Genomic DNA, 23403 nt, shown 5'->3' with positions numbered 1-23403 from the left:
TTTCTCGGCTAAAAAGTTTTTTGTTTGATTTCTTTTGTTTGGTAATAACCCCTGGACTCTGAGACTATTTTCCATTTCACAGCCGTAGCCTTCGTTTACGCTATGCGTGAACATAAACGAAAGCTGTTTAGCCAATAAACATGGGAAAAAATCCCCTCTCTTTCAGGTGGCTAGAAAGTGGGTGCTCATTTTAAGCTAAATTTACATGGAAAAGTGATCGCCCACTTTTCGAAAAAGTAATTTCTTCATATCATAAAAATGATTTTTTTGCAACGGAAACGGTTTGCAGATTCGTTTTTAGCACACCGAAGTTTACAAAAGAAATTTTGTTATATACGAACACGAGACGCACGGCCCTTAATGGAAAATTATATAAAAAATCCGGGGAAAATAGTTTTCAATAAAAACAGCAAATGAATTCAATAGAAAAAAAATGGATGCTATGTTTTTTTTTATTTTTCTGTGTGTTTCTTGGCTAAAAAGTTTTTTGTTTGATTTCTTTTGCATGGTAATAACCCCTGAACTATGGGACTATTTTCCATTTCACAGACGTAGCCTTTGTTTATGCTACGCGTGAGCATAAACGAAAACTGTTAAATATGCACTCGCGTACCAAACTGCCTTGTCAAAAAACCTTTAAGCCAATAAACACGAAACTTTTTTTATTCATGAAAAGAGTTAAGCCAACGTAAGTAAATAATGTTTGTGAAAGTGCGAAAGGCAACGTAAGTAAATAAATGATAAATGTTACATGCGCATGCGTTAGCCTTGACTAAGGGGGTTGATAAGGGAGCGACCATTAAATAATTCTCCTGGTCGCCATGGAACTCAACACCCAAGGAGAACCCCACTTTATTTTAAATATTTATTTTCCAAAGGACTGTTTGAATAAATCAACAATGAATAAAATGGTGCTTCTACCCTTTATTGCCGAAATTGGAGACGCCATTTTTTTTCACGCACTTGCTATCCAAATCTAGGGGAGACATCATTATATGGCCGAACGAATGCTTCCGGAAAGGGAAAGAATAAATTTACCAAAATTAACATTTATTACTTCCGGAAACGTTAAATTAAACTAAAATTATCATTTATTACTTCCAGAAACTTGGTAAACCGATATTACTGGAGAAAATGAATGTTAACAATTCAAAAGAATGTTTAAAATTATTTATTTGTTCGAAAAAAAAAAAAATTAAACTTCTGGAAAGAACTATGAAAAAAGTCAATAAAGAAAGTGAAAAAGAACATATATCCATAATTGTTTAATTGGAAATGTTTCGATTTAATCAATGAGAACGGAAAAGTTTTTCATGGAACAGAAAATTGAAATGACATGTTCATAATAGTTTACACTGAGCGAGCGCCATTTGAAAACCAAAACAAAAGCAAAACATTTATTAGTTTTTTGTTTGTTTACTTTTTGTTTGTGTGTGTGTGTGTGTGTGTGTGTGTGTGTTTTTTTCGAACAAATATTTTATACATTTTTTTTAATTAAAACAACTTTGAAAGGCCAAACAACAAATTAATTTAAATGATTGTTTTTTTTTTAACGGAGAAGTGGGTTGTTTTTTTTATTTTTATTTATTTTTTACTGGGAATCGGAATATAATTGTAAAAACATTGATTGAAAAGTTTGCGTAAAAAAATATAATTTTAAGAAAACAATTTTGAAATGAAAGCAACATTGGACTTTTATAAAATAGTTTTTTTTTTTTCGAACAAATAAATAATTTGAAATATTCTTTTGAATTGTCAAGATTTTTTTGTCAAATAAATTAATTTCAAGCAATTTTTGCAATAAATAATAAATAGCAACTTCGTTAATTTTACGACTCGCCCAAGCATATTATAAACACTCTAACCTCCCCATGTTAAAACGGCTTTCGGAATGAACACCCCCAACCTCCCCATTTTAAGAACGGCTTTCGAGGTTTGTGGAAGGGCGTGTTTAATTTGAAAGCCGTTTTTAACATGGGGAGGTTATAGTGTTATAATACGCTGAGGCAGGTCGTAAAAATGAAACAGTTTAGAAAAAGTTAAAACAAACTTTTTTATGTAAACAATGCCGTGAAAGAAACTAAACAATTAAAACGTGAAAAGAGTGAAAAGCCTTAAGATATTTAAAATGTTGGAATTTTTTTTGTACCAATAATGGTGCATCCCCCCCCCTGTTTTCATTTATTATTATTTATCTGGTTCTTATATATGATTTTCTGTATTTCATATCCTTTTTGATTTTTAGTTTTGTATATTTTGGATTTGTACGAAATTCCCTTTAATTTGAGAAAAGGGAAATGCTAGCTCCGTGATGACGTCACGAGCCCAGCGCGAGATACTTTCTCTTTTGAAATTCCGCGGACGTGGAGATTGGATGATTGGTTCATTGCCCGGCGCTGAAAATGGAATTTTGACGAGCCTCCTTCAAAGACAAGAACCCCGGATATGTGACGAGACAGACTTCTGACAATTATCTACGTGACTACGGTTTTGCACGTATTTTAGAAGGGGTGAAATTATTTTAAAGAAAATACCTTTTTTTTACGTGACAAGGAATTTTGGATTCTCCTACAAAGAAGAAACCCCGGTAAAAAAAAAGAATCTGGATAAGCGACGCGGTCTTGCTTCTGAAATCCATCTGTGTGTCTACGGTTTGCATGCAAGCATGGAAGGAGAGAAAATTCTAAAAGGACTTTAAACAAAAAAAGAAAAAGGCACGTGCCTGACTGGCGTTCAATTTGTGAGTACGCTCCTAAAATTTGTTTCATATGCGAGTGTGATTAGGAGATACTATTTTGAATATTATTATTGAATTCGTTAATGGATACACACATCTTTATAAGAACCAGTGTTACTTTTTTCATTACATGTTATCTTGGCATGTCATAAGTTTAATGCCCGCAAAGGGAAAAATTTGCAACTTATTATTGTAAATAAAATATCTTCTTCGTTTCAAAGCAAGACCTTTATATTTTATTCTTACCCCCCCTTTTTTATTCCATGCTGCCATTTTTTTTCAGGTTAGTTACTTTAGCGTCGAATTTATCTGGAAGCAAGATAAAATTCCGACAAAAATTAAAAAATTGGTAAGATACATAAATTAATTTAAATTTAAAAAATATGGAATTTTTTTTTTGTGCTAATGCAGAGAGTGATTCGCGCTATCTTTTAAATCGTATTTCCACGTTTAATTAAAGTTTTATGATATGTTTTTTTATTCAATTGTAAGATTAAAGTGCAGAATAGGTACAAAACACCCTCCCTTTCCCATGTTAAGAATGGCTTTTTAAATAATAACGTTATTATTTCAGCACGGATCACTCTCTGCATGAGTACCTTTTTTTTTTTTTACTCATCTTGTAATTCGAGAGTAGTTGTAATAGAAGTTACCGGAAATAAAACCGGGCAGTCTTGCAGAAACGACTTACGAAAAATATTTATATTTTAATTAATATTTTTATAATTCGCAATGTTAAATTATTTTAATAACATGCAAACATTCGTTGACTTTACAGATAGATTTTCTGAAAATTTCAATTAAATTGGTAATGTAGAAATATGGTTTTATCGATGTTGAACGAACCAAGAATTACATTTATATATATATATATATATATATATATATATATATATATATATATATATATATATATATATATATATATATATATATATATTAAATTTAATAGCAAAAGACGAGTAAAAACTAAAAAGTATTTAGGAAGAATAAAGGAAATATGACATTTATTACCTGGTATTCTTTCACGAGGTTATCCAACACTGGATAATTATTATCACTAAAAAAGAAAAGGAAAAAAGATCAAGTGAGCATCAATGATTGTTTTTTTGAACACCCCGATTAAAGAGATGGTTTTATATTGTTGCTTCAGTAGTAATAGATAATTTTGAACTTATTGAATAAATGGATTCATGAGCAAAATGGTGGCTTTGTAGAGATACAGGATACTCTCATGTGTGAGTAATTTTCTAGCATAGTAGAGGGAACCCATCTTCTTTGTGGCGGCCTTGACAATGTCCCCGATGTATTTGTTCCAATTCATGTGCCTGTGAACCTTAAGTTGAGAAGTTTGAATGATGAACTTAGGTAGGGTTATCATGCCAGTCGTCGGTGGTTGAGAAGGCTCAATTTCACTACAGATTGAACTTCGGCTTCTGTCGCGACCTTGCATGTGTGTACATCTATTTTTCTCTCATGTCCGTTATAGAGCATGGTGTCATCAGCAAATATACTCATCTCGAATACAATTTTATCAGGAATGTCGTTTAATATGATAGAGAAAGATAATGAGTAAGCCATTGTTCCATGTCAGTGACAAAGTTTTAAGAATGATATGCAAACCAAATATTTACCTTATTGTCATTGTTGTCCAGTTTACATTACCATACGCCTCTTTCACGCAAGCAATGCCCTATAAAAAGAAAAGTAAAAACGACGCAAATCAGATCTAAATAAAAATAAATAAAAATAATTCTGTCAACTTTTATCTTCATTCAAACAATCGTCTCATTAGAAATTTGCAAGATTTATTGTTGTTCATCTGTTCTAGTGGAGAATACAGTGAAGAATTAGAAAATATATTTTTCCTCTTTAAGTAGAATCACCAAATTAAAATATTTTGTAAGGTACATAAATGTTAGATACACTGATAAACCATTTTCTTTAATTCATCATGGAATTTCCGTGCACTCTGTAATAATAATAATAATAATAATAATAATAATAATAATAATAATAATAATAATCAAAACCTAAATTGCTTAATGAGTAGGTAGCCTCTACCTATCGCTTGGCTTTCACACCTGTTTCTTGTCTATTTACCAGACGCAGAGATACAATCACAAAGACTCATCAGAGACATCCAATGCTTGACCATATTTCCTGATTAGTAAAATGGATGCTGTTTCTCCATTTCACTATTGTTACAGTGAAAAAGCCGCAACCAAGAGAAAATGACCACAATGAAATATTTCTCTTTCTTTCAAACTGAAGTCCACACAACTTGTCTGGATCACTTTTGTCTGACAGTTGATGTTATAGGTTTGACAATTTGTCTGGCTGTTGTTTCTGACTGATAGTATCGGCGCTCTAACTCTTAGGTACTGTGAACAGTGGCTGCTTTATCATCATCTGTATAATATCGGAATGGGTCTAGTGCTATGTTGTACATGGAAAAGGACCTGCACTTCTCTCCTGTGAGCTTTCTCAGAGTTACAATCCTATAAATCAATTTTCAGCTAATAGTCTACTTGTGTGTACATATTTGACATCAAACACAACCACTTTGCTCAACTCATTCTACCCTAAAACTGAAACAATTGAATGAAATGTCATCGAAAACAAAAGAACACGATTGAAGCAAATATCCAGTCAAACAAAACCAAATCGCCCCCTCCATTGAACTTGCATCCATATATATCCATGGACCAAGAACTAATCTAGAAGATGCAGAATCATTTTTTATAAACTCCCTGGATATCTTAGCACTAAATGAAACTCTTTAATCCCCTCAAATCATGTAAACATGACTGCATACCTTCAACTTTGCTGTAAGGACTCAGGCAGATATATGCATGAATTTGAAGTCTATATTTGCCCTTGACTAGAGATGATCAAACATTCATGTGCTTTAATCTTGCAACACTGTGTTAGTTATGTTTCCTCTACCTCGATCTAGGACTGTACGCTGATAAACTATTTCTGACAGTATAAATACAGCACTCCCCTTAGATACTAGGGTCCAAGTACATGATTTGAATGTCGACCTCAGTAATTGGTTTGGTTTTTCGAGGTATAGAGACATAGCTTGTAGCAGCAACATGCATAGTTTCTCTATATACATTCCCTTATGCATATTGTCACATCTCTGATCCGTTTTCGAAATCGTGAGGATCACCAAGCCTCATTTCTTGATCTATTCTTGACTACAGTACTCGAGAATTGCATGCCACTCGGGAATGCTGATCACTTTATGATATTGGTAGAAGAGTCATTGTTTACAATGACAAAGATGTTTCAAAAAGGCTGATTGGAAAGCCATCAGAAATCACATCAGAGATGCTTCATGGAGTAATATTTTTCCCTCTCTGCTAAACAATGTGTAAATGATGAAAGCCGGCATTGAAGCATATGTTCCCACGTGGAACTTCTACAGCAAGCCTAACTCTCTCCAATGGGTCACTTTAAATTGTTCAGTTGCTATTGCAAAAATGCAGCATGCATTCCACCAATTCATCGATAGTCAAGTACAAATGGGAAAAATTTTTAGATGCTAGAAAATTGTTACAGTGGAAAAGCTGCAATCAAGAGAAAATATACCGAAATGACCAGAAAACGCACTAAGCCACAAAACATGTGACTTCTGTAATCGTATGGTGAGTAATGGAAAATCAGCAATTTTCCCACTACCCAACAGCCACAAAGTAGCTTGCATGGCAAACGAGTAAGATTGAACTACTTGCTCGGCAGTTCGCCTCCAACTACACTTTAGACTCCAGAAACTACTCTCTGCAAGACTTTCTTTTCTGAACAGAAGCTACACATGACGATCTGAAAATCATGCCTTCTCATGTCTGTTACATCATAAAAAACTTAGACACCTCCAAGGCATGTGGGTTTAATCTCATCCCTACTATACTAATAAAAAAAAATGCTCTGTTGTGTTATTCCCTGTCCTCTCCAAACTCTACAACATATGTCTTACCAAATCTTGATCCCTGATAGTTAGAAAATCACTTGTGGTACCAGTATTCAATAATTCTAGTGAAAGACCTCACACGTTCAATTATCTCCTCATTATTAATCTCCCACCATTTTTGCTAAAATCTTCGAATCATTAAAATGATAATCTGCCATCTCGTAAATGTTAAACTTCTTTTTGACTGACAGTATGGATTTAAGCAGATATTTTAATGCTCACCTTTGAACACATATATCATACAATTAATAATGATCTTAATTGGGATTGATCAGAAAATCTCGGCAGAGAAAGACAAGTTCTCAAGAAAAGTCCAAGAAGATTTATGAAAAGTCCGTCAGTATCGGATATATAAGTAAATTTGTCAACAAACTGTATTAGATACTAAGTAAGGCAAAAAAATTGTGGAATCGACTAGCTATTCAATATGGCAAACCTTAAAATTACTACAGATGTGAATGCTGATAGAAAAGTCAACACATAAAATATGGTCTGTTAATGCTTTAAAAAATAATTCCGTTATTGTGGAGACGATAAAGGCAGAAATGAAGGTGATGCTTTGAATAAGTGTTACAGTGAACTCATTAAGGTGTTCTTTGGAGATGACCCTACAACGTGGAAAGCCAACTCTAATGTAGGCACAAATTCCATGTTCATTTGATGCTATGTTTGAGTAACTTTAATCATAAAATCATTGGAATAAGCTGACAGGCTAATGCCAGTTTTATACAGCAATGATAGGTTTGGGTGGATCTTCTGTAAGTGGATTTCAACCTATGAAAGATTGGAATGCAGTCCGCTAATGTTGGAAAAGGAGATCTGATTGTAGTGATCCACATTAGAAGTTGTGGAAGTGGATTTATGATTATTTTTTTGATTTAGAATATTTCATGTTGGGATTTGTAAAAATTTTGGAAGAGATCAGTAAATGGGCTGAGAGTCGAAACACAGAGAGAATGAGTAAATAGCATGTGGACCTGATCTCACCCCGGCTGTGCTACTAAAAAAAATGCGCCGCCGAAGTAGCTCCAGTTCTCTCCAAACTTTACAACAAATGCCTTAATGAATCTTGCTTTCCTGCCTGCTGGAAAACTGCTTCTGTAGTGCCAGTTTTCAAGAATTCGTGCGAAAGAACTGACCCAGTAAATTATCGCCCCATTAGCCTCCTCCCACTTTTCACCAAAATATCCTAACTGTAATCTCAGAACGTATATACCAGTCACTGGACAAAGCGGAGGAGGGTAGAGCAGTAGCTCTAGATATATCTAAAGCTTTTGACAGGGTATGGAATGATGGGTCTTCTCAAGAAAATCAGATCATATGGCATCACTGGGAGAATACATAACATAATTAGATCCTTCTTAGATAAGAGAAAAATCCAGGTTGTCCTTGACGGTCGTACATCTAAACAATATGATATAAATGCAGGAGTGCTTCAGGGGTCTATCCTTGGACCTCTGTTATTTCTAATATTCATAAATGACCCCCCCCAACAAAATTGCCTCTGAGATGGGTATGTATGCTGTTGACACCACGCTCTATAACAGACACAACAGGAAAACAAATGAACACATATCTAAAGAAATGGCAGGAACACTAGAGGATGACCTCCGATCTGTAGTGGAATGGGGACAAAAATGGATGGTCACCTTAAATGCTGCCAAGACTAAACATGTTTCCTTCAATAATTACAAGAAACCTTCCCTACCGCCAATAGCAATGGCCAATGACTCTTTATCTGAAAGTACATCTTTTAAACTCCTTGGCCTAACGTTCACAGGAAACATGAGTTGGAACAATTACATTGAGAACATTGCCAGGACCGCTGCGAAGAAGGTGGGTTCTCTCTACCGTGCTAGAAAGCTATTACTGCTTGAAAGTATCCTATACCTCTATAAGGCCACCATTCGCCCATGTATGGAGTATTGTTGTCATATTTGGGCTGGTGCATCTGCTACTAGTCTCTCGTTCCTAGACAAGGTTCAAAAGAGTCGCCAATCTGATAGGTCCTGAACTGTCAGCTAAACTTCAGCCTTTGTCCCATCGACGAAATGTTGCATCCCTTTGCCTGTTCTACAAGTACTTTAACGGTGAATGTTTTGATGAACTGCGAGCACTTGTACCCTCTCAACGTAAATACTCCGAAAAACCCGACAAGCAGCTAAATCCCACCCCTTCACAGCAGAGATCCCTAGATGCAAGAGAGTCTTTTCCCCTGAACAGCTAGACATTGGAATTCCCTTCCGGGTCCCTGCTTCCCCGACTATACTGACATGCAGAAGTTCAAGTGCAACGTGAACCGACATCTTGCTGCCCAACTTCCTACACAGTACCCCTGATGCTTGTCCCTGATAGTAGCCCCCTATAACAAAGTGACAATGTGCCTTGTTTGGGGTGAAAATGTAAAAAAAACAAAAACAAAAACATTCTATAATGCATAATTTCAGAATGATTAAAGAGTATGATGTAGAGAGTAGCTTTCTCATAGATAGATAATCTAATAAGATCTACAGATCTTTGTCGCTGGTTGAAGTTACTCTGTACTTGGGTACTGTACCGGGTATTTCTACACATCTGTGAGGAAAAAATTCCGACAAGCACATTAAGTTTCTACTTAGAATACGTTTCCGTATCCATTCCATGAAGAAAAAAAGAAGTTAAAAATGTGTTTCCCTCTTTTTCATTTTTCTGATTATGTTATAAATTAGTATTACTTAAGTATTGTATGTTATATTCATTAGTTATTTGTTTCAATATCAGGAATCTGGAAGTGCTTATAATCTTATTATTGAATTCTTTATTTCTAAACCGAACTTTTTCAGAAAATGTTTAAAAAGGAAGTTCCTTTGTTCTTTTCTTTCTTCTACCTTTTATGGTAACTGTTACTTTCCACAACTTTGTAGCTTGCATCAGGTAAAATATGTATGTTTTCTTGTGTGCTCTTTTGGGGGTTGTTATGTAAATAAATTCCTTATTTTCAGTTTAAAGCAAAAACATATTAGCTATTGCTTCTCATGTTCTATTTCATCGGTTTTATCTGAACAAGGATGAAAATCCAAGAGCATTCAACATAGAATATTGCCGAAGAATTTGTTTAGCTCTCCAAATAAGGAAATGCAGAAAAAAGTTGAGAGAAAAAATAACCGAAAAAGAAATAAAGAAAATATTTGTTAAAATCAAATGTAGATTATAAAGTTTTTACCTTATTAATCAGTGACTGCGCAACACTCTCTGGATATGCATGATCTGTTACTGCCACTCCTGCGAGAGAATCGCTTTCAACATGGTTGTAAAACATGTACACTGCAACAGAAACACAAATATAAATGCTAAAGGATGGGTGGGGTGGGCTTTGCCCGGTCGTAAAATACGCTTAAATATGATATTTTAATTTGTCCAGATTTCGTATATATTATTATAGTCGTGATTTTAAGGGTAAAAAAAGTATTTGGGTGCCATCAGTTAGAATGGAAACCGAAAGCAAAACTGTAGCATTCAACGCGACACACATATGAACTGATTAAAATTTAAAAATTAAAAATAAACTAAGATGAATGTACAAAATGCATAACGATTTTTTCAATGCTGACCCATTTTTGATCCCTTAAAAACTATTTTAACCTGCTAAAGACCCATAAAAGAACGGTTCATAAAAATCCAATCATTTGAGCCCCCCCCCCCCCCAAGCACCGCTCTGCGACTTTTAGTTTTGGAGAAATTCTGATCCACATCTGGCATCAATTGAAATGAATGGCTCTCGTCTTAAGGAGGCCTCAAGTTTTGACAAGCTTCTGGGCTTGACCGTTACTCCTGATCTTAAATGGAACACGTACATCAAATCTGTTGCCAAGGCCGCTGGAAAAATGGTGGGATCTTTCTATCGATCCAGTAGATATCTCACTGCTGATGCAATTCTCTATCTATATAAGAGCCAGGTACGTCCAAGGATGGAATACTGTTGCCACATCTGGGCAAGAGCTGCTAGAAATGACTTGTCATGCCTTGATAGAGTTCAAAATAGACTTCGTAGCCTCGTAGGAGATGTCCTTTTCTCTTCGTTGCAACCTCTATCTCACAGAAGAGATGTTGCGAGTTTGTCTCTGATGTATCGTTATTCTCATGGAAAGTGTTCGAATGAGCTTCAGTCTATGGTCCCCCCTCACCAAACTTTCACAAGAAACACCCGTCTAGCTGAAAACACTATCAATAATTCCCCCCCCACTCTTTATCTGTGCCTAAACCCAAACATAGATTCCATGAACAAAGCTTCTTTCTTAGAACTGCACGCCTGTGGAATTGTCTTCCGTTTTCCTGCTTTCCGCTGACTACAATATAGTTGTCTTCAAGCCTAACGTAAACAAGTTCTTGATGAGCCGTTCCATATAAGTTAACAAATTTACCGAATTTCCATTACTAATGATTACTATATTGTCCAATTTCTACTGTACACTCTTTAACCCTTATCCTTGAGTGGCCTCTTGGCCTTGATAATGTGGTGATGCCTGTGTAAAAAAAAAGAAGAAGAAAATAGAATTTGAAAATATGGAGACAGACAGACAGACAGACTGACATTTACATATTAAATTTATATTGCCTTTTACATATTAAACTAGCGGAGGGGGGGGGGGGTCGCCAGACTTTGCCTGGTTGTAAAATACACTTAAATATGATATTTTAATTAATTCAGATTTCATATATATTATTATAGTTGTGATTTCCAAAGTAAAAAAATAGTATTTGGGTGCCAACAGCTAGAATCGAAATCAAAAGCTAAACTATAGCATTCAAAGCTGGTGACGTTACCATTGTACCAATGTGAAACTCATATGAACTGATTAAAAATTAAAAATAAACCAAAATGAATTTGCAAAATGTATAGCGATTTTTCAATTTTGATCCATTTTAACCTTTTAAAAACTATTTTAACCTTTTAAGAACTATTTTAACCGTAAAAACTATTTTAACCTTTTTAAGAACTATTTTAACCTTTTAAGAACTATTTTAACCGTAAAAACTATTTTAACCTGCTAAAGACCCATAAAAGAACGGTTCATAAAAAATCAAATCATTTGAGGCCCCTAGCGCCGCCTGCGACTTTTAGTTTCGGAGAAGATAGAGTTAAAAAATATGGCGACATATTTATATATATACTAGCAAAAGTACCCGTCGTTGACTGGGTTCAAAAACAGCCTACAGAAAATGGACTCTGATTTATGAAAGTATGATAGGTTATGAAAAGGAAAGGTTGTAAAGAGATAGCTTCAAATTTGGGGGTATCAAAACCAAAGAAAAATATGATGAAAGTAAAAATAAAATAGATGAACCCCATAATTTATTATACCATACCTGTTCACACTGAAACACTTATCACAATATTCTGTGGATCTATATTAAAAAAACCTTGTTAAACTTTGTGACATATTTCCATTCTATGGAGGTCAGGTGCGAACGAACACCCCATAATTTTATTATACCATATTTCTTCAAACTGAAACATAATTATCAAAGTATACTTACGCAGATAGATATGAAAAGTCTTTATTAAAGTTTGTGCCTATTTCCATTCTATGGAGGCCAGGTGGGTACGCAGACCCCACAATTACCATCCCTATTTAAGTTAAAACATACTTATCAAAGTATTATTATGTACATCTATATCAAAAGCACTTGTAAACGTTTTTTTTTTTTTAATTTTTAAATTTTTTATTTCCATACTTTATGGACCAGGCGCGTACACAGACCCCACAATTTTAATGAATCATCATTATGCCACTTCAAACATACCCATTCCTGTGTCTTGATACATCTTTTATCATTATATGTGATCAGTTTTCTATAATAGTCAACCATATAGGAGCCTGTTCGTGACCAGTCACACACACAGGCGTTCAGCTTATATATATATATATATATATATATATATATATACTAGCAGGGGTGCCCGGCGTTGCTCGGGTGTTTGGAGGTGTATGCTGTGCAAAAAAAGCAAAAAAAAAAACAAAAAAAATGATTAATTTTTTAAAACTTTGACCCCTATTATGACCCCTTAAAATTTATAGTTTCGGGCTCAAATCACTTTATTAAGTTAGATCCAGGTTCAAGAAACCTATCTCTAAAATTTCAAGTGTCTAGACCCAAAATTGCCGGAGGAGTTTGGTAGAGTTCTTAAAGGTCAAATCGTTGAAATTTGACCCCTTAACAGCCAAATTTCTGGATGATACCCGTCACATCGATTTTCCCAAATCTCAGTACCCGGTATTTCAAATTTCGAGTCTATAGACTAAAAATTGACAGAGTTATTGCGTAGGGAAATGTACACAGACAGACAGACACACAGACAAACAGACACACAGACAGACACGTTCACTTATATATATATATATATATATATATATATATATATATATATATATATATATATATATATAAACGTTTGAGCCCTCTACGAGTAGCGGACGAATGTTTATTTAAATAATCGTTCGGACAGGTTAATTTCGGCCACCGATTCCGTAGTCAAGGGGTAGGACTGCCGACTGTCATCACGACGGTTCTAGGTTCGATCCTCGGCTTGGGAGAGGTGTTAGTCTAGCGGCACTGATGAGTTGTGAAACAACGAAACAGGTCTGTATGTCGATGACTAAAATATATTTTATATATATATATATATATATTCTTCGGAGTAGTTTTTATTTAACAATCAGTGGTTATGTAAACGTGAGATTGTAGGTTTACAAAATATTACTGGCAGTAATATTCTATAAGTTATCCCATCTAAACGAGAATTGCTCGATATTCAAGATAGAGCAAATAAATTAAATTGTAATTCAATGAATTTCAAAAAACTCTCATTGAAATGAAATGAAGTGGTTGAGTTTCATATCAAAGAATTTTTATTATTCTAAGCAAGACAAAGAATGCTTTAGAAAGTTTATCTCCTTAACCTATAGGGTTTCGATGTCTACCATCTCATCAGAGGAGTGAAAATATTAGCAAATAGTTATAAAGGTATGCACCCTATTTGCTAAAGTCAGTGAGACATGGAAAGTCAAAGTGAAAACATTATATTTATCAGAAGTTCTGTGGCAGGAGTATTTGTAGAAAAAGGATATGCCACAGAACTTCTGATAAATATAATGTTTTCACTTTGACTTTCCATGTCTCACTGACTTTAGCAAATAGGGTGCATACCTTTATAACTATTTGCTAATATTTTCACTCCTCTGATGAGATGGTAGACATCGAAACCCTATAGGTTAAGGAGATAAACTTTCTAAAGCATTCTTTGTCTTGCTTAGAATAATAAAAATTCTTTGATATGAAACTCAACCACTTCATTTCATTTCAATGAGAGTTTTTTGAAATTCATTGAATTACAATTTATATATATATATATATATATATATATATATATATATATATATATATATATATATATATATATAGTGATGGGACGATTCCAAAACTTTTCCCGATTGTGATACAATTACCAATTCCATCTTGAATTTCTAATTCCGATACGATTCCCGATTCCGATTCTTTTAAAATTAATGAATATTTAATTCGTGATTTGTTGTTTTGTTTTCTTTTTTGCAAAATTTCAAATTTCCGAGTAATTTCAGCGTAAATTTTTTTCTCAAATGGTTTCCTTGTAATTGATTGAAAATTGTAATAAAAAAAAAGATTTATTTTTATTTTAAAACAAAGCCAGGTTGTTACTTGAGAGTTTTCATAAACAGTTGAAATTAGTCGACAATTGGTTGGCAAGATGAGAAAGGATGTAAGAACAAAATATTTTACAACACCTCTCCCATTGTTACGAACGAATTTCTAAATAATGTTACTATTTAGATAACCATTTTTAACATGGGGAGGGCATCGGCTTTGCTTACTATTCTGTGCATTCTCACTATGAATGAAGTTAAAATTTTATTTTAATTCTGAAAAATTGGCGGTTTATTAAATTGATTTGCTTTGCTGTAAACTAAAGAAAAAATGAGATGCAAATAATTCCACAGGGGACCAATTCATATGCAATTGATGTTGATGTTGGCATTCTGTGGATATTCAGCATAAATGGAGACGATCTGATATTATTGTAGCTCTTTTGTTAAAACTGCAAAAGTATTTATCTAAGCTAGCAGGGACGCCCGGCTTAGCTGTTACATGATAAAGACTGCCCCCTTTTCATGTAAGTATAAAAATAGAGAGATTTAGTTAAAATGAAAATAAAATGAGAGAAAACGAGAATCGAACCCTGGAGATAAGTTTTAAAGAACAATAGGTTTAAATGGAATGTCCAGTAAATTGTTAATACTGATGAAATAAATAATAAATAAACTATTCATTCATATTATTTTCTGGATCTTCGTCAGGTTCTGATCGTCGAGGCAAGGAAATCCAAGTGAATCAGTGTGAAAAAAAGGTATATCTTAAACTTCTGAAGCCAACCACAAAGATGTAAGTAAATGAGCTTTGAGTATGTCCCAAGAGAATAAGATAGTTATAGAATAAAAACCAAGCCATACTTAATAAGACTAACCATGCGGAAAGAGACAATCAGGACACTTTTGGGACGAACGGAGTCGTCCATTTCGAGGGAGGTGGAAACCTCTAGTCTGCGGCATATGGGTGGCTGGAAAGTAGCTGATGTGAATCATAGGTAAAGACCCTACACCCAAAAAGTAAATGCCAAGAAGATCAGAAAGGTTCTGATCTTATAAAAATATAATAATTGTGAAGTCGGCCGTGGAGGGCTGACTGAAAGAGATTTTTTTTTTGTTTTTTTAGCCTGATCTTTCCTAGCCGTGTGGTTGTGTAGATGTAGAAAAAAAATGTACTAAATTTAAAAATGCATACATTTTTTTGTGAAATATGGAAGGGAGGGATGTTACATGATAAAGGCTGTCCCCTTTTCATGTAAGTATAAAAATAGAGAGATTTAGTTAAAATGAAAATAAAATGAGAGAAAACGAGAATCGAACCCTGGAGATAAGTTTTAAAGAACAATAGGTTTAAATGGAATGTCCAGTAAATTGTTAATACTGATGAAATAAATAATAAATAAACTATTCATTATTAGAAAGAATGTGGATAATAAAATATGGGTTAAATGAATTAGATATGTAGGTTGAATTCCTTTGTGAAAACAACAAAAGAAAAAATGGGAAATCAGAATGTTCGGAAATGTGCAGGTCGCGCATGTTGATGGCACGTGAATTGTGGTCACGTTGGCCGGAAATGCATGGATTTCTCAATATAGGAAGTGAGAGTTAGTTAGTTAGAAAGAAGTCAGAAGAAGGGAGGCAGAGAGTCAGAGTCAGACGAGAGTTTGACCAGGGAAGAGAAGGTTCAGTTCGAACCTTGGCCTCTGGAAGCGAGAGGGATTTAAACAGAAAAAGATGTAAAGAAAGAACCTTTGAATTCCTGAACGCAAAGCCATTGACCGGTCATGTTTTTTATAACTGCCGTCTCCTGTGTCCATCATTACATGAAAAAGGTATTGTCAATTTATATATAAGAACTATCCGAAATTCATCATCTAAAAAATATATGTTTAGAAAGTATATGTGTCGTTCTATTTATGTTATATAAACACTCCCGTTCATACGAACTGTCAAAGCATAAATGCCAACCTGTCAACCCATCGGCATAAATGCCAACCTATCGGTCTGTCTATGAAAACACCTTCTCAAAATGTATTTATATGCAATCTCTCTCATTTATAAACTCTCACTCTCTCTTTATATACACCTGTTAATGTCTCCATATCTCACAACATGATCACACACATGAACCTCAAAGATCTCTTACTTCCATGAACACTCTTAAGACTCTAATCTCTCCTAAGACTGTCTATCACTCTAAGACTTTCTAATACAAACAAGAACACTAAATAAGAACTCACGTAACATACGCGCACAAGTGGTACCTTCGTCTAATAATAACACCCTTTTAACATAGCCAGCTCATAAAATACGCTTAAATATGATATTTTAATTATTGCAGATTTTGTATATATTATAGAGTTAATGTCCTATCGATTTTTATGTATTATAAAGTAGCGATTTCAAAAATAAAAAAATATATCTATATGACTTGGGTTCATCAGCTTGAATTGAAATCGAATCCCAAATCTTACACACAAACACACAAACACACAATATATGAATTTAGGAAAACTCGTCCCGGGAAAACTCGTCTCGGGAAAACTCGTCTCGGGAAAACTCGTCTCCGGAAAACTGGTCCCCTTTCGCTAGGTAGGAAAACTGGTCCCTTATTGAATAAATGTCGATTGAAAACACATTTTATGATCGTTCTTGAAGGAGATATTGTTTTTTTTAAATAGACTATAACCCCCATAATATTTAAAAAAAAAAAAATTTTACTTGCTTAATGTTTTTTTTTTTTTTTTTTTTTTTTTTTAATAAAATCGATTTTCTAAGTGTTCGCTTTCTACATAACTGGTTAAGTTCTTAGTGGTTTCACTTATTTTAAAGCGGTTAGTATGTTCATAAACGAGACCGCTTTTTTTATATTAATATAAAAAGAATTTATGGGTTTGTATTACTGTACACAATACACATAGATTCGAAAAAGTTGTCAAAAAACAAATATATAACAAATAAATGTTATCAAAGGCAAGATAGATTACTTTTCTACCAAACTGGATATAATTTTCGTGTTTTTATTTAATTTAACATGTTTATTCAGCTCGAAAAGCATAGTGTTTACCGATGTATTGGAAAATTTAAAATAGCGGCCGACTCTCTCTTTAACACGGTAAGTTCGGAAAAAGGTGTAATAAATAATAAACTAGACAAAATACTGTTAGAAATTTGCTCAATATATGTTACCGTGACATAACTTGACATATATTCGGTGGTTTTTTAATAACATTTTCTCTAGTTTATTATTTATAACACCTTTTCCCGAACTTACCGTGTTAAAGAGAGAGTCAGCCGCCATTTTGAATTTTCCAATACATCGGTAAACACTGTATGCTTTTTGAGCTGAATAAACATGTTAAATTGAATGAAAACACGAACATTATATCCAGTTTGGTAGAAAAGTAATTTATCTTGCCTTTGATAACATTTATTTGTTATATATTTGTTTTTTGACAACTTTTTCGAATTTATGTGTACAGTAATACAAACCCGAAAATTGATTAATAAATTTATTTAGTGATTACTTTTTCTCTTAATGATTGATTTTAGAATTTTGAAGTAAAAATTAAAAAAAATTAAAAATTAGTTAACGAGAGATTGTTAGCACATGGCATCTCTCGCGCCAAAAAAATATTTCGTTTTTAATTTATTGGTTAATTTTTGCAAAATTTGACAGGACGACAATAAATGTTGATAATTGATAAAATTATAATTTTAAATAACGCATGAGTGCATTTTGTATGAGAGAAAATAAAAACATAACAACAAAAAACTATCATAATTAAAAAACCAAAACAAAAAGCAACGAAAAATCGAATCGCTGCCAATTTTTAAATTTTTTGGTTTTGTTTTTAATTATTGTTTTTATGACTCCAAAAAACATCGTTAAAATAAGAACAAAAAAAAAATTGTAATTAACTTTGTATGGACATAATAAACGCTTTAATATAAGTGAAACCACTAAGAACTTAGCCAGTTAGGTAGAAAACGGACACTTAGAAAATCGATTTTATTTAAAAAAAAAAAAACATTAAACAAGTAAAAAAATTTTTTTTAAATATTAGGGGGGGGGGCTATATAGTCTATTTTAAAAAATAATATCTCCTTCAAGAATGATCATAAAATGTGTTTTCAATCGATATTTATTCAATAAGGGACCAGTTTTCCTATCTAGCGAAAGGGGACCAGTTTTCCGGAGACGAGTTTTCCGGAGACGAATTTTCCGGAGACGAGTTTTCCCGGAACGAGTTTTCCGGGCACCCAATATATATATATATATATATATATATATATATATATATATATATATATATATATATATATATATATATATATATATATATATCAGCTATAATTGAAGCCGAAACCAAACCTAATGAAGAATTCTTGATAAAATTATTTATAAAAAATAGATTACTAAGCTGCCATCAGCTAAAATCGAAACCGAAACCAAGACTTATGAAGAATTCTTGATAAAATTATTTAAAAAAAAAAAATAGATCATTGGAGTGCCATCAGCTATAATCGAAACCGAAACTAAAACTTATGAGGAATTGTTGGTAAAATTATTTATAAAAAAAATAGATGACTTAAGTACCATCAGTTATAATCGAAACCGAAACCAAGACTTATGAAGAATTCTTGGTAAAATTATTTATTAACATATATATATATATATATATATATATATATATATATATATATATATATATATATATATATATATATATATATATATATATATTATTATTATTATTATTATTATTATTATTATTATTATAATAATAATAATAATAATAATAATAATAATAATGATGATGATGATGATGATGTATAAATTCACGTTCAGATGAAACAAAGTTTTACTCACTGACCGTATTAAATTTAAATAATTCAACTTATCGAAAATTAAACTAAATCTCCCTCAGTATTTTCTTTAATTTTCTATTTTTGAGCGATTATCAAGACTTCTAAGATGTGATCCCTCATGTCGAACATTATTTCTTGTTCTTACGTAACACTTGACGCAACTTGTATTTTTTTTACTGAATAAACGCTTCAAAATAAGTAAAACCACAAACAACTTAGTCAACTATGTAGAAAAATCGATTTTTCTCTTTTTAAAACAACAGTAAACTATATAAAAAAATATTATGCGGTCTGAAGTCTGTTTTTTTTAACTGAATAAACGCTTTAAATAAGTTAAACTACTAAAAACGTAGCCAGCTATGTAGAAAACGAACACTTAGTAAATCGATTTTATCTTTTTTAAAAGAACAGTAAAAAGATTTAATTTAAAAAAAATATATATTACGGAGGTGTAGTCTCTTTTAAAAAAATATCTCCTTCAAGAACGGTCATAAAATGTGTTTCCAATCGATATTTATTCAATAATGGACCAGTTTTCCATGGACCAGTTTTCCGTGGACGAGTTTCTTTATGTATCATTCAAGACTTTGATAAATTAATCGGAGTTTTTCGTGTATATTTCTCACTTGCGTCCAAAGATGAGCGCCATAAAACTTTATTTATTTCAATATACAGCTGAGACGAGCGAAATTAACCCCCCACCCCGTCCAGTGAACTCCCTGGATGGGGGAGGGGTGTAGACATTTAGCGAATAAGTGCGAAAAGTTGACCAAGGAAATAGGCAATTATCCCTCGATAAATGACCAATAAATAAAATAAATTAAACTCTGTGAATCAATGTTAAATCTGTAAATGAGTTTTATAACCCATTCTGTGGCCCTTCTCAGTCTTATGTTGTAAACGAACAACATCTAATAAAAACCAATTTGTGCTTGTTTCATTTTTTTTTATTGACAAAAAAAAAAGAAAAGTAAAGAAAAGAATAGGAAATTTGGCTATAATTTTTCCGATTCCGATACCTCCAAAAGTTCCGATTTTTCCGATTTCATATTAATCGTCCTAACATTAATATATATATATATATATATATATATATATATATATATATATATATATATATATATATATATATATATATATAACTACTTCATTTATTCACATAAATTTAATATACGAAAGTATAGATTTATGCGTAAACTTTAAGTATTTACTTCAAAAGTGCTCAATAGGTAGGTAGAGCTAGTTAGTAATTTATAATATATATATATATATATATATATATATATATATATATATATATATATATATATAGTTGAATGAAACGCAGAATATTCAGTGTAGCTTAATCGCCATATATATTTTATAAATTACTATATATATATATATATATATATATATATATATACATGATAGTGAAATCTTCAGTTAAAACTGAATAGATGTGACTTTTTATTTTTACACTAAGATCACATAAAAATAAATAATAAATATAAATAATAAAAATAAAACCATATATTTAACAGACTGTTTCGTCAACGCATGAACAACTAAATTATAGTGTTCTATATTCTTGATTTTCAATGCACATGTTTTTTCAGAAATCTTAAAAACGTGTCCGGAGACATCAGAAAAAACAAAAACACGAAACAATATTGCTAGAAGATGGTATATTAAAGATGACATCCAATAAGCAAAAGGACTATATGTTATTTTCAAAAATTGCATTTATGGATCCTACATATACAAATAAATCATATACATATGGTTTATATAATTGAAAAATTCGGTAATCGTTCATATACCAATAAGTTTTAAGTCAAAATGAGATGACTTAAACTGTAAGCTACAAAATTATCATATTTCATAATTGAGCATTCATGTTTTGTTTTAACAAAATCAAGACATCAAGGAATTCGAACTCAAAGACAACACAAAACCAATATTTAAAAGAGAAAAAATTCAATTTTCATCGTTACAGAGATTAGAAGAAAATGGAATAATTCGTAAAGTAGACTACTCTGACTGGGCATCATGTACAGCTTACGTAAAGAAGAAAAACAATCCGCTAAGTATCTGCCCGGATTTCTCAATCGGGCTAAATGAAATAACTCATATCCACTTCCCACATCAGAGGGGATATTGTCAAAATTGAATGAAGGCAAAGTCTTCTCGAATATTGATTTGTTAGAAGCTTATCTGAAAGTCAAAGTGGAAGAAGAATGTACAAAGTATTTAACCAAAAACACACAGAGAAGAAGGTTATAATATAAAAAAGATTGTCTTTCGATTTGAAACAAATTATAGATACAATGATGTCTGGTCTGGAATACGCAATGACATACTTAGACGACATTAATAAAGAGTGAAAACTTCGAAGAACACAAAAGTCACGTCCGAGAGGTTTTAAAAGAATTGAAAAATACAGATATATGGTTGGACTTGAAAAGCCCGAATTTTATATGGACAATGGGTCAGATAATCGATTATGGAACAAGTAAACTAAGCCTTAAAAGAACAAAAACCATGAAAGATATACCTATTTCGAATAAGGTAACTAAATATACCTATTTCGAATAAGGTAACTAAACTACAATCATTTCTTGGATTAGCAAACTACTACAATTTATATATTCTTAATATGCACAAATTGAGAGTACGGGTTTGTTTTACTGTACACGTAGATTCGAAAAAGTTGTCAAAAAACAAATATATAACAAATAAATGTTATCAAAGGCAAGATAAGTTACTTTTCCGCCAAACTGGATATATTTTTCGTGTTTTTATTCAATGTAACATATTTATTCAGCTCGAAAAACATACAGTGTTTACCTATGTATTCGAAAATTCAAGATGGCGTCTCACACCCTCTTTAACACCGTAAGTTTGGGAAAAGGTGTTATAAATAAAAAACTATACAAAATACTATTAAAAACCCGCCGAATATATGTCAACCTATGTCACGGTAACATATATTGAGCGAGTTTTTAACAGTATTTTATCCGGTTTTTTATTTATAATACCTTTTCCCAAACTTACCATGTTAAAGAGAGAATCAGACGCCATCTTGAATGTTCCAATACATCGGTAAACACTGTATGGTTTACGAGCTGAATAAACATGTTACATTGAATAAAAACACGAAAAATATATCCAGTTTGGTAGAAAAGTAACTTATCTTGCCTTTGATAACATTTATTTGTTATATATTTGTTTTTTGACAACTTTTTTGAATCTATGTGTACAGTAATACAAACCCGAGAGTATTATTGAATACACAGCTTACTAAAAATAAGAAGTGGTGCTGGACGAGAGAATGCGTGAATGCATTTAATAAAATACAGAAGTGCTTATTATCGGAACTAGCTTTAGAACACTACGATCCAAAAAGGGACTAATCATAGCTGCAAACACAAGTGATGGGGGCTCCTACACACATTTGAGGATAGAGTAATAAAAACCTATAGCTCATGTTTCAAGAGTTTTGCTAACTGCGGAGAGAAACTATAGTCAAATTGAGAAGGAGGAACTCGCAATAATGTATGCAGTGAAAAAATTTCATAGATTTATTCATGGGAGAAAATTAATTATATAAACCATTACTGTCGATTTTTGGATCGAAAAGGGTATTCCTACCCATTCTGCAAATAGGTTACAAAGTTTGAGTGTGATTTTATTAAATTACAACTTCAAAATACAATATATGCCACCTCAGAAAATCACACAGACCGATGCTCTTTCGAGACTAATCCTGGACAACGCTGAATTGTTGGAAGAAACAGTGATTGCAGCACTGAAAAAAGAGCAAGAACTAATGGAAGTGTTGATTAACACTGTTAGCGAACTGCCAGTTACTCTGGAAGAAATTTTCAAAAAGCTAAAACGGACTAATACATAACCACCATGATTAAACAAGTCAGGGGGACCAAGAATAAAAACAAACTTAAATTATCGTCATCTTCAATTTATGATAAGACGTTGGTATATGCTAAAAGATTAGTAATAGTACGCGTTCTACGAAAAAAGTTTTGAAAGAATTTTATTTGGGTCATCGAGGAATATCCAGAATTAAATCACTAATGACACGTTATGCTATTGGCCGAAAATGGACCAGGACATTGACGATTTGGTAAGACATTGTAAAGGGTGCCAAT

At 32.5% G+C, this 23403-nt stretch overlaps 1 protein-coding gene across 1 annotated transcript in view; it reads right to left on the bottom strand.

The window, feature by feature from the left end:
- Positions 1-23403, bottom strand: part of LOC145242473 (synaptobrevin homolog YKT6-like) — a 73233-nt gene that overhangs the window by 29127 nt on the left and 20703 nt on the right. The window contains exons 3-5 of the mRNA XM_080105531.1: positions 9919-10019; positions 4372-4430; positions 3752-3797 (exon numbers count right to left, since the gene is read on the bottom strand). Of these exons, the coding sequence (XP_079961657.1) occupies positions 3752-3797; positions 4372-4430; positions 9919-10019 (206 nt within the window). The remainder of the gene's footprint in view (positions 1-3751; positions 3798-4371; positions 4431-9918; positions 10020-23403) is intronic.

The sequence above is a fragment of the Euprymna scolopes genome, chromosome 21 (assembly GCF_053919585.1).
Source record: "Euprymna scolopes isolate OS-2025 chromosome 21, ASM5391958v1, whole genome shotgun sequence".
In the NCBI taxonomy this organism is placed as follows: Eukaryota; Metazoa; Mollusca; class Cephalopoda; order Sepiida; family Sepiolidae; genus Euprymna; species Euprymna scolopes.
The sequence above is the reverse complement of the archived record's forward strand: the minus strand, read 5'-3'. Positions and strand labels throughout refer to the sequence as shown.